The sequence below is a fragment of the Phyllopteryx taeniolatus genome, chromosome 13 (genome assembly GCF_024500385.1).
Source record: "Phyllopteryx taeniolatus isolate TA_2022b chromosome 13, UOR_Ptae_1.2, whole genome shotgun sequence".
Taxonomy (NCBI): domain Eukaryota; kingdom Metazoa; phylum Chordata; class Actinopteri; order Syngnathiformes; family Syngnathidae; genus Phyllopteryx; species Phyllopteryx taeniolatus.
The window spans coordinates 7641552-7652402 of NC_084514.1; the positions used below are offsets into that span (position 1 = coordinate 7641552).

The following is a 10851-nucleotide window of genomic DNA, read 5'->3' on the forward strand; positions in this document are numbered from 1 at the left end:
ATAATTGATTAATCTGACCTAATCTAACCTAACCCTAGTTGTGTGCAGATAAGACACAACTTCATAGCATAATGACTATTATTTAAAATGTCGGTGAGAAAACTAAATGTTTGAACGTTACAAGGAAGACGAAAAAAAATCTGATGTTGCTCATCAAAACGCCATGGTGGACTAATAATTAGCACGCCTCACAGGTCAGAGGTTTTAGGTTCGAATACGGGCTCCGGCCTTCCTGTGTGGAATTTCCCTGGGTACTCCGGTTTCCTGTCATATTCCAAAAACGTGCATATTGTCGTAGCTATGGATGTGAGTGTGAATGTTTGTCTGTGTGTGCCCTGCGATTGGCTGGCGACCAGTTCAGGGTGTTGTCCAAAGTCAGTTGGAATAAGGTGCCAGCACGCCCGTGACCCAAGTGAGGATAAGTGGTACAGGGGCTATTTTATATTGTAAAATATTTAGGAATCACATTTACTACAGCTAGTTACATGCTGTCTCAGGACAATTATAATTTACAAATATGTATTACTGTATTCTGGCTATTGATTTATTTATTTATTTTCATGGAAGGGGAAAATGTTCAATTCTGTAATGACCTATATATATTTTTAAAAGTTGGTAGTTCCACAACATAGATATATTTTTTACAAGGTGATTGTTTAACAAAATATATTTTCAAAAGCTGATTAAAAAAAAAAAGGACAATAGTTCCCCTACGTTCCTTCTCCAACTGCCCCCAAACAGGAAACATACTTCCTTTAAAAACGACTGACATCGTAGCCAGCCAATCACACGTCGACCCACTGCCACCTTTAGCCAATCGCCGCAAAGAAGAAAGGTGGGACGTCCTGTAATGTGATGCAAATTACACAGGCGACCTCTCTAAATCCCTCCCCTTTGTGTTTCCCGCACCGTCAATCAAAATAGAAAAAAAAAATCGACCCGAATTCACCGATCAACACTTACTAGCCCGTCTATGAAAAAATGATCATGTTTGGAGTTAGCGGCGTTTAATAACGTCCCCGCTCGGGATGTAAACTATTAAAACAGTTAGCGACTCGGGCGGTGAGTTTTACTGACGGGAGTTTCGTCTTGTTTAAACCTTTTCTTTTTTTTTCTTTTTTTTTTTTTCTTTACTCGGCGGCTAACTAGCTCGGCTATGGTGAGCTAACAGCCGAGCTAGCAGGCTGGCGACGGACTTGTAAACAGACGTTCTCTGCGTCCCGGTGGCCCCTCGCCTCCCTGCAAAGTTTGAGGGGAGTTGTGGGTCGGTAGGGACTGGGGGGAAAGCTTTTTTTCCGGGGGGTGGACCGAGAGAGAGTCGTCAGGAGGGGGATGCTTTGCGGGGCTTTCGAGGCCCGACGGGAGTTGAAGATTACCGAGTGAAACAAGGGAGAAATGGCGTCCGCGGACGTGGACAGCAGTCAAAGCGACTTTCTGCAGGAAACGCAGGTAAACTCCCCCGAAATTCGGTCGCCCTCGTTTTCCTCGCTCGTGTGTCGTGTTTGACGAGCGTGGAAGTTCACACGTTTAGAAATTTTGGTGGCTTTTGGGGGGTGGGGAAGGGTGGAGGAGGGTGAAACGCCGTAGTACACTTCCTGTGTTTCCCCCCACTCTCCACAACGGCCACCCACTTTTTACCCCGCTAAAACCCGCCCATAGTGGGTAGGACGCTGAGAGGCAGGTCGCTCGGTGCGAGGACGGTCGCTCGGTGCTCTCGGGCGGCTGGAGGGAGGATAGCGACGGCGCGATGTCGCACGGCTTCGGCGTCCATAATCAAAAACAGTAGCGTTCATTTCTCGCCCATCCCCCACTCGCCTGCGTGCCACCATTATGCGAGCTAGCGGCGCTTTGCCAAGCGCTTTTACCTGGAAAAAAAGAATAAACCACACACGCCTTTGGTGTCATATTTTACTCGCATGTGATGTTATTTTGACCCTTTAAGTAGGAAGCTAGGCTAGTGGTTGACACATGTGCCTCACTGTTCTGAGGTTCGAACCGCTGCTCGCCAACTAGCCACCATTACACGAACTCTCCTTTCGAGAGCACGATTCTGCCTCGAAAGGCACTTTTCGTGCAGCGAAACTTGATTTGACTCACTTATGTTATTTTGATCCTTTTGATGGCATCATGTCAGCACCGTAGGTTGGTGGTGTCCCACGGCTGCTTCACAGTTCTGAGGTTCAGTGTTCGAAACTGGCCACCATCCTATTGCTAGCTCGTGTGTTGCAATAATTTTTTTTAGCCTCAGAAACCTACTTAAAGTGTAATTTTCGTTTCATTTGACTGACTTGTTTTGTTCTTTTGACCATTTTGATATGTCATCATAGCAGTCCAGTGCACTAGTGGTTAGTATGGGGGCTTCACATTTCTGGGGTCGAATCTTGGTGGAAGCCTCCATAAAGCTAGCTGTGCTTTTCTGAGGAATTTTTATTTTTTTTTGTAATTTTAAACCCATGTGGTGTTAGTTTGACCCTTTTAATAGGCCATTACGGCAGCACGGTCATCTAGTGTTTTGCACATCTGCCTCACAGTTGTAAAGTTTTAGGTTTAAATCTCTACTTAGCCACTATTACGCCAGCTCGTGTGTGAGCTATTGGGACAACAGTGAACATTTTGCCTTTAAAACTTACTTTTACTGTAACATGTCTGTTCCACAGTTCTGAGGTTGGGAGTTTGAATCTCTGCGCAGCTAGCCACTGTTACGTGCGTTTTATGAACATGTTTGCCTCTCGAACCGCCTTAACAGTTTTTTTTTCATGTGATGTCGCATGTGATGTTACTTTGTTCCTTGATGGGCCATTTTGGCAGCATGGCAAAGTAGTGGTTAGGACATATATTCTTCTTGGCGCTGTCATTTTTGGGACAAAATCCTACTTTTAGTGTGTCTTTACTCTCATGTAATGAAAATGTTTAGATATATAATTTTTAACCCTTTCACACAGTGAGCTAGTAGTTAGTTCGGGGTTTGAATCAGGGCTCCAGCCTTCTTATGTTCTCAGCGTGCTTGTATGGGGCTCCGGCTTCCTCCCACATTCCAAGAACATGCCCGTTGGGTTCATTGAAGATGGGTGTGATATTGTCAGTTTGAATGGTCGTCTTTACGTGCCCTGCGATTGACTGGTGACCAGTCTGGGGTTTACCCCACTTGTCGTCCAAAGTTTGCTGAGATGGGCTCCAGCTCACCTGGCAACCTAAAAGAAGACAAAATGGATGGAGATGGACAGGCCATCATAGCCCCCCCCCCCAAACTTGTCTGATTTAAAATGAGATGATCTACCTGCTTCTTGCTAATCTGCTAAACCCCCCCTCAACTTCCTCCTCCATAGACGACAGACATGTCTGCCATTCAGCTGTCGGGACCAGACCGCTGGGAGGTGTTAACGCCCGTCTCGGCCGCCAAGGATGATCTCAATGGCGGAATCGTCACGTCCAACGGGCAGTACGTGCTTCCCCTCAGTGGTCTCCACAACCAACCCATCTATGTCACGGCGCCTGGGGGCGAGGCGGCGGCCAATGGCGTGTCGGGCATTCAGTATCAGGTAAGATGAGGTTGTGTTGCGGGAAGTAGGTCTGCAAATATTCATTGAATAATTTGATTGCAATAAAAGTTACTCGTGTTTCCACTATTTGCGGCCGGGCTCGGTCGCCGTCCATCGCAAGTAGCGGAGGTTTACTGTACGCCCCCATTTTAGTCTGCTGATTGGAAAATTACCGCCTCAGGTCATCCCTCAGATCCAAAACGCAGACGGGACACTGACAAGCTTCCAGACGCAAGGCTTGGATGACGGCACGGGGCAGATCCAGCTCCTCCAAGACAACAGTCATGGCGGCATCGGAATCAGCTGCGCTACGGCGGCCACCACGGACCTCTTGACGCAGGCGGGGCAAGTGCAGTCCATCCAGGGCCTCCCGCTGGCCGGGGGCTCGGCGTACCCCGTGGGGTTGCCCGGCAACATCACCTTCGTGCCCATCAACAGCGTTGACCTGGAGTCACTGGGCCTGACGGCGGCACAGACGGTACCCATTGCCACGGGCGTGACGGCGGAGGGCACGCTGATCATGAGCGGCCAGACCCTTGAGAGCGCCGGGCAGGATGGCAAACTGACGGTGGGGGGCGACGGCAACCAGGAGCTCTACGTCCCCACCTCCGAGGCCCCCTCGCAGCTCCCCGCCACCATCGACGGGACGGGTGTGCTGACCCAGGCCACAGCCGTGTCCGCCGGCGTGTCGGACCCCTCGTCCTCTTCAGAGAACTTTAATTCCCACCTGCAGCAGATCCAGGTCAGCGTGCACTCTCAAGTAGGAGTGTCCAATACATTGATTTTATTGATTCCTTTGTGTTCATTTCTCCGCCCTTTTTTTGTGGCTTCTGTAGTTCATAGTTGATGCACTGCAACATGGCTGCGAACAGAGAGGAAGCCACTGTAACATGCACAGTTTGAACATTAACACTGTGCTTAAATATAGGAAAATTAAGCCAAAAACTGCACTTAAATAATGGTTCTGTTAAAATGTATTACAGTCCACAGAATTTAAATACAAATTGTACCTCAAATGTTTGAATACAAACAGATTAAATACAAATGTACGTAAAAGTTACATGAAACTGAACTGTATTTAAAGGTCCCCTTCCATCTATTTTTTAAATTCATTTTGATAATCTTTGTCTTTTTATTGGTTTTGCAAAATAATTTGGGTTGGAAATGCCCAAAATGCCCCTTTTCAAGCTATTCTAGTAGGTCTTTTCCGGCTAGCATTTGAGACAGTCGCATTTCTCGTTATTATCTGACATGTAAATGATCTTTGCACTGATTGGGTTCCTCGTCTTCCCTAATTGCAATATGGAAAACAGCTTGGCTCTCATTGGTCCATATCACGGCGTCTGCGCACTCGCGTCCAGGGCAACGCCCGTCCTCCCTGTCAATCAATGTGGTGCGAATGTGCATTCAGTGTGTGTAAATCATTGTGAAGAGGAATTTAGCAAGCGTCGGATTGTCGGCCCTCAAATAGGGACCGTGAGACGACGCGGGTGGGGGGGGATAAAAAGAGAAGGTATATTTTGAGCTTGTCATCCTCCACTCCCATTCACGTGACGACCATCGCTGGCGACAATGAATGCAAGCGTCGCTATTTCATCCACCACAGTTACATTAAAATTTAGAAATATAGTTAAGTATCATTTGTAAAACACAATGTATGTATACTTAAAAGCTTAGAGCAAAATCTAAATCCCCCATTGCTATTCGAATGACAAGCTAATCATAAACAAATCGTTACTCCTTGTAATATTCCGAAAGAAAGGCGACATTGTGTAACAAATGAAAAATCCAATATGATTTTGAAAACTTTCTCGCTTCCTGTATAACAGCTTTTTGGGGGCGCAGATTTTGTCACATTATCACAAAAGACTGACTCATTTACACTACCGCGCTATAGCACCAAATTCCAACTCTTCCTGAACTCAGCATAACCTCCATCTTCCTCCCTCTCGCTGACCTTGCCAGGTGTCGTCCTCCAGCGGCGCCACCCTCTCGCAGCCCATCCTGCACCTGTCGGGCGACGGTCAAGCCCAGGTGGCAGCGGGCCAGGACTTGAACGCGGCGGCGGCTGGTCAGACCCTTCAGAGCGTCCAGTTGGTCAACCCGGGGACTTTCCTCATCCAGGCCCAGACGGTCAGCCCCACCGGGCAGATCCAATGGCAGACGTTCCAGGTGGGCAAGCGTGATGGGCACGTGACCAGAAAGTTCTCAGAAGAGGATATTTAGACGTGTCCTGTGTTTTTAGGTTCAGGGTGTTCAGTCGCTTCAGGGGCTCCAACTGCCTCAGGGGCAGGGCCAGCAGCTGACCTTGGCCCCAGTGCAGACCCTCCCGCAGGTCACCCTGCCCAACCTCCAGACTGTGACCGTCAACTCGTTGACGCAAAGCGGGGTGCAGTTCACGCAGCAGAGCGACGAGACCAACAGCCCGGCTGGTACGACGCACTAACACGTCCTTCATTTGGATTTGCAAATATTTAGTCAAAACGTTTATTCGAAAAATAACACAAATGACCTTTCTGGTTAGCACAGCAGCCTCACAGTTGGGGGGTTTGAATCCTGGGTCTCCTTTAGCAAGCGTGCGTACTAACATCCCCACGGAAAGCGATTTATCAAGCTGAACAGAAAGGACCAAAATGATCAAAATCAGAATTGTATTCTAAGGCCCTTCTTACTGCATATGCTCCTTTCTTCCTAAGCGTGCATCTCCTCCGTCCTCGCAGGCATCCACATCAAGGAGGAGCCCGAATCTGAGGAGTGGCACCTGGGCGGCGACTCCACGCTCAACCCCAGCGACTTGAACAACCTGCGCGTGCAGATGGCCGCCGACGACGACGTGGACGGCGCCAGCGGCGAGGGCAAGAGGCTGCGGAGGGTGGCCTGCACCTGCCCCAACTGTAAAGAGTCTGGAGGAAGGTCAGCAATAAGACAATCATATTAATAGTCAAGTTAAATGTGGTGGTAAAATGAGAGTCAATTAATGATTACAAATGTGGCCCCTGAGACAACATTTTGCACTTTTTTTTTGGGGTTAAACTTATCACACACTCACTCACAGAGGTTCCGGGCTGGGCAAGAAGAAGCTGCACATCTGCCATATCGTCGGTTGCGGCAAAGTCTACGGCAAGACGTCTCACCTGCGCGCCCACCTGCGCTGGCACAGCGGCGAGCGGCCGTTCGTGTGCAACTGGATGTACTGCGGCAAGAGGTTCACCAGGAGCGACGAGCTGCAGAGACACAGGAGGACGCACACAGGTGAAACAGACGTGACTAACGGGCTCGTGTCTGGGATGTGGGAGCGAGCCGAAGTACCCGGGGAAAAAAAACACGCAAGCTCAGGGACCTGTGCTTGTGTGGGTTTTCTCCGGGTGCTCCGGCAAACATGCAAACTCCACTTCCAGTGGAGTTGAAGTGCAAAAAAACCCCACACATTTCCAAACCTAATCATAATGTAGCCACCTTCCCCCCTCACCCAGCCCATATAAAACTTTCTCCCAAAAATATAAGTTCTCCGGAATTAACACTTTTTATCCTATATCTAACATTTTTCTGCAAAATACAGTGGTACCTCGACTTACAAGTGACCCAACTTGAGTTTTTCGAGCTGTGAGACGTTGCTCAACCGTTAAAAAAAAAAAAAAAAAAAAAATTGTTTACTTTGACTTGAGAAACAATTTGAGATCTAAGCGCAAGATAGTTTGGCAGATAGTGAACAATTCTTTGAAAGTCTGCTCGCTTAATGCTAACACGCAATCCAAAACGCTGTAGCGTTAGTGTCGCGGTGTTACAATCCTTGGCTATTTAAACAAATGGTGAAGCAACATATAGACAGACAATAGATAACTACATATATTCTTTATCCTGTGTGAAAAACTACTAATATTGCTGCAGTTTATTAATGCCTTTTCCCTCACTTTCTTGGGATCCATGGTTAGAATTTTTTTTAGGGAGAGGGCAAAACACCTGCACACACAAAAAAAATGTGAGAACGAAACGACTCACTTAACTAACTGCATGAACTGAGGGTGGCCAGAAGTTGTGCACTTCGCTGCCGCCCTCTAGTGGCGGGAGCACATTATTAAGTCCAATTTTTGCCCCCAACACAAAGCCAAAAAAATCAGAGCCATGATTCGCAACCTGAAAAACCCATTAGTTGTGGTACCACTGTACATGTTTCCATTTTCTATATGCAGCTAAGCTAACATTGCTAACGGTGTCCCTTGTGTCAGGCGAGAAGAAGTTTGTGTGCGGCGAATGCGCCAAGCGCTTCATGCGGAGCGACCACCTGGCCAAGCACATAAAGACTCACCAGAACAAAAAGGCCGGCGCCCCCGCCTCGTCGTCGTCGCCCTTGCCCACCGACACCCTCATCACAGCTGACGGCACCACTCTCATCCTGCAGTCGGCCGCCGCCCACAACCTGGTAGCCAATCAGGAGATTCCGCTGCAACTGGTCACTGTGGCACCCGGCGAGGCGATTGAATGAGGGCAGGACGCACGGAGGGGTGAGAGAACTGGCCGATCATAAGGACCTCCTCTCTTATCTCCTTTCTTTCTTTTTTTTTTCTTTTTTTTTTTTTTTTTTTTTTTTTTTTTACATATGAATATAAATATATATGACAAATATATATATTTTAAGTAAGAGTTATCCAGACTTTGTTTTTGCAGTCTTTTTATAGAACGGCGGAAGCATTCAAAATGGTTGCTATATACACACACACAAACACATACACACACGTTAAACACAATGAAATGCCTTATTTTGTATCATAGTCGTGTATAAAATGCTGGCGGTGCATGTGTGTGTGTGTGTTGTTGTTTTTATTTTTAATTCAAAGATCCTTCGCGGGAAGATTCCCTGACACGTTTGGGAAGTGCGCCCAGAGTACAATTGTTAAGGTCGGCAACGTTCTTCTCCGGCAAAACACCTAATGCAAAAGCTCACTTGTTTATCTCACCATTTTAGTTGTGCACTAAAATAAAGGGGTTTTCCCATGAAAGTAATGTCACGAGACCAAACGTCACACCGCTTCCTGGACGAGACCATCACTTCTGGTCGCCTTGGAGATGATTTTGCAAATGCTAGGCTAACACCCTGATGCTAAATTGACTTTCCAAAATGTGTTGGAAAAAAAGTCTAAATGTGACTGGAAGGGGGTCGACGCGTTTGGGAAGTGTTCTTATAGTGCCATCTTTAAGGTCGGTGTGGATCTTCTCTGTCAAAACACCTAATGCAAAAGCTCACTTGTTGTTTTTTTTTTTTTTGTTCCCCCCCCCCCCCACTGTTCAGTTGTGCACTAAATCTTGGGATTGTCACGAGACCGTCACTTCTGGTCACCTCGGACATGGTTGCGTATGCTAGGCTAACGCGCTAATGCTAGGTGGACTTCCACAAATGTGTGGGGAAAAGTCTACATGTGGGAGTTAACACGTTTCGGAACTGCGCTTAAGTGTACAATTAAGGTTGCCCACGGATCTTCTCCGATAAAACACGTAATGCAAAAAGCTCACTTGTTTTTTTTGGACCATTTAGTTGTGCACTAAAATAAAACGTTTTCCAATCACGTTAATGTCACGAGAGCACATTTCACACCTTTTCCTGGAAGAAACCATCACTTCTGGTTACCTTGGAGAGAGTTTTACGAATGCCCGGCTAATACTAACTGAGCTTTCCAAAATGTGGCGCGTGGGGGGCGGATAAAATGTGCAACTTCTTCAAGCGTCCAGGACAGAATGTTCCCCCACAATTTTTTTTCTTTTGTTTCTCTACAAATTTGTGCTTTTCCCACTTTTTTTTTATTTTATTTTATTTTATTTTGTTTTCCCTTTCTTTGTCAGTCCAACGAAAAACATGCATCTCCAAATTGTTTTGATTTTCAATCCGAAAAACAGCCAAACGGACGAAAAGCAAATGACTCTCAAAATGTGTAGTTGCACGTTTTTTGTTGTACAGTGACATTATTATTATTATTATTATTATTATTTTGAAATAAGTTCCTGTTTGTATGTTGAAAATTGCAGCAAACGGATGCAACAAATTGTAGCAGCAAACATTCCAGTCCAGATAATGAGGTGGGATTCCGTTTTTGCAATAAACCATGTGGCCATGTGTGCTTGAAAGTTAAACAAAAAAAAAAAAAAAACAATCACGTGAATTTTTTGCTTGGTTTATTGTTTCCTCCATGTATAATCCTCATGTTTGTAGCATTTATTTACATGTGTATGATCTTATTGTTTATAGAAGCCATCACTTAGTCAACACAATTTATTTCAACGTATCAAAACCTTATTTTAAAATGATTTTTTTTTTTAAGAGTTGGTGTAAAAATTGAATGTTACCTTTTTTTGTAAAACCTTTTTTCAAATGGATCACAATAAAGTCTGAAACATTCAGTCACCAGCGTTTGTGTGAACGACACCACTGTCAACATTTGTTTTCTACGTCACAAACATTTTCTGTTCAAGAGTTTAACTTAAATTAAAAAACTAAAACTCCTTTATGTTTTGGTTAAAAATAGACAAATGGATTCATGTTTATGGGATAATTATGTGAACAAAATGAGACAAAGCTTTATGGAAAATGGGAAAATATATCTCCAAGGACTGTTACAACAGCTATATTTTCTAAAACAAAAACAATTCTGAATATTTAAAAAAAAATACAGATTTATCCGTGTTTTCTTTAAGCGCTTGTAAGCGCAGCTATGTATTGAGTGAGCGCACGCTATTATAACAAGGGCTTGGGAGAATACTCAGTTCTAATTACGGCTAAAATTAGGGCTTTAAAATGGTTGGGGTTTCAAGTTAGGGATTCAAAACGGTTAGGGTTTAAAATTAGGGCTTTAACACAGGGTTAGGTTTTCAAAGTAGGGTTTCAAAATGGTTAGGGTTTTAAAGTAGGGTTTCAAAACGCCTAGGTTTCAAAGTTAGCTATCAAAATGGGGTTAGGGTTTTAAAACGGCATAGTTTCCAAACAGGGTTAGGGTTTCAAAGTAGGGTTTAAAGAGTTTTAGGGTTTCCAATTATGGTTTCAAACCTGGGTTAGGGTTTCAAAGTACGGTTTTAAAACAAGGTTAGGTTTTCAAAACAGGGTTAGGATTTCAAATGACTGTTTCAAAACGGTAAGGGTTAATATTAGGGCTTTTAAACAGGGTTAGGGTTTGGAATTAGGGTTTTAAAACAGGGTTCATGCTTCAAATTGGGGTTTCAAAACGGTTAGGGTTTATAATTAGGGCTTTAAAACAAGGTTAGGTTTCAAAACAGATTTAGGGTTTCAAATTAGTGCTTTAAAACAGGGTTCATGCTTCAAATTGGG

General features: G+C 45.2%; 1 protein-coding gene across 2 annotated transcripts; it reads left to right on the plus strand.

Annotated features, from left to right (window-relative positions):
- Positions 1 to 922: 922 nt before the first annotated feature.
- Positions 923 to 9933, plus strand: LOC133487468 (transcription factor Sp3-like). Of its 2 annotated transcripts, none has more exons than XM_061794069.1 (8): positions 923 to 1449; positions 3327 to 3539; positions 3733 to 4281; positions 5505 to 5711; positions 5785 to 5971; positions 6260 to 6452; positions 6595 to 6791; positions 7766 to 9933. In XM_061794069.1, exons 1-8 carry the CDS (start codon positions 1396 to 1398, stop codon positions 8020 to 8022), a joined length of 1857 nt encoding a protein of 618 aa, XP_061650053.1. In that variant the 5' UTR covers positions 923 to 1395; the 3' UTR covers positions 8023 to 9933. The 2 variants fall into 2 exon arrangements, with proteins under 2 accessions (XP_061650053.1, XP_061650052.1); XM_061794068.1 differs by having other exon boundaries at positions 924 to 1449; positions 3721 to 4281.
- The last annotated feature ends 918 nt before the right edge of the window (positions 9934 to 10851 follow it).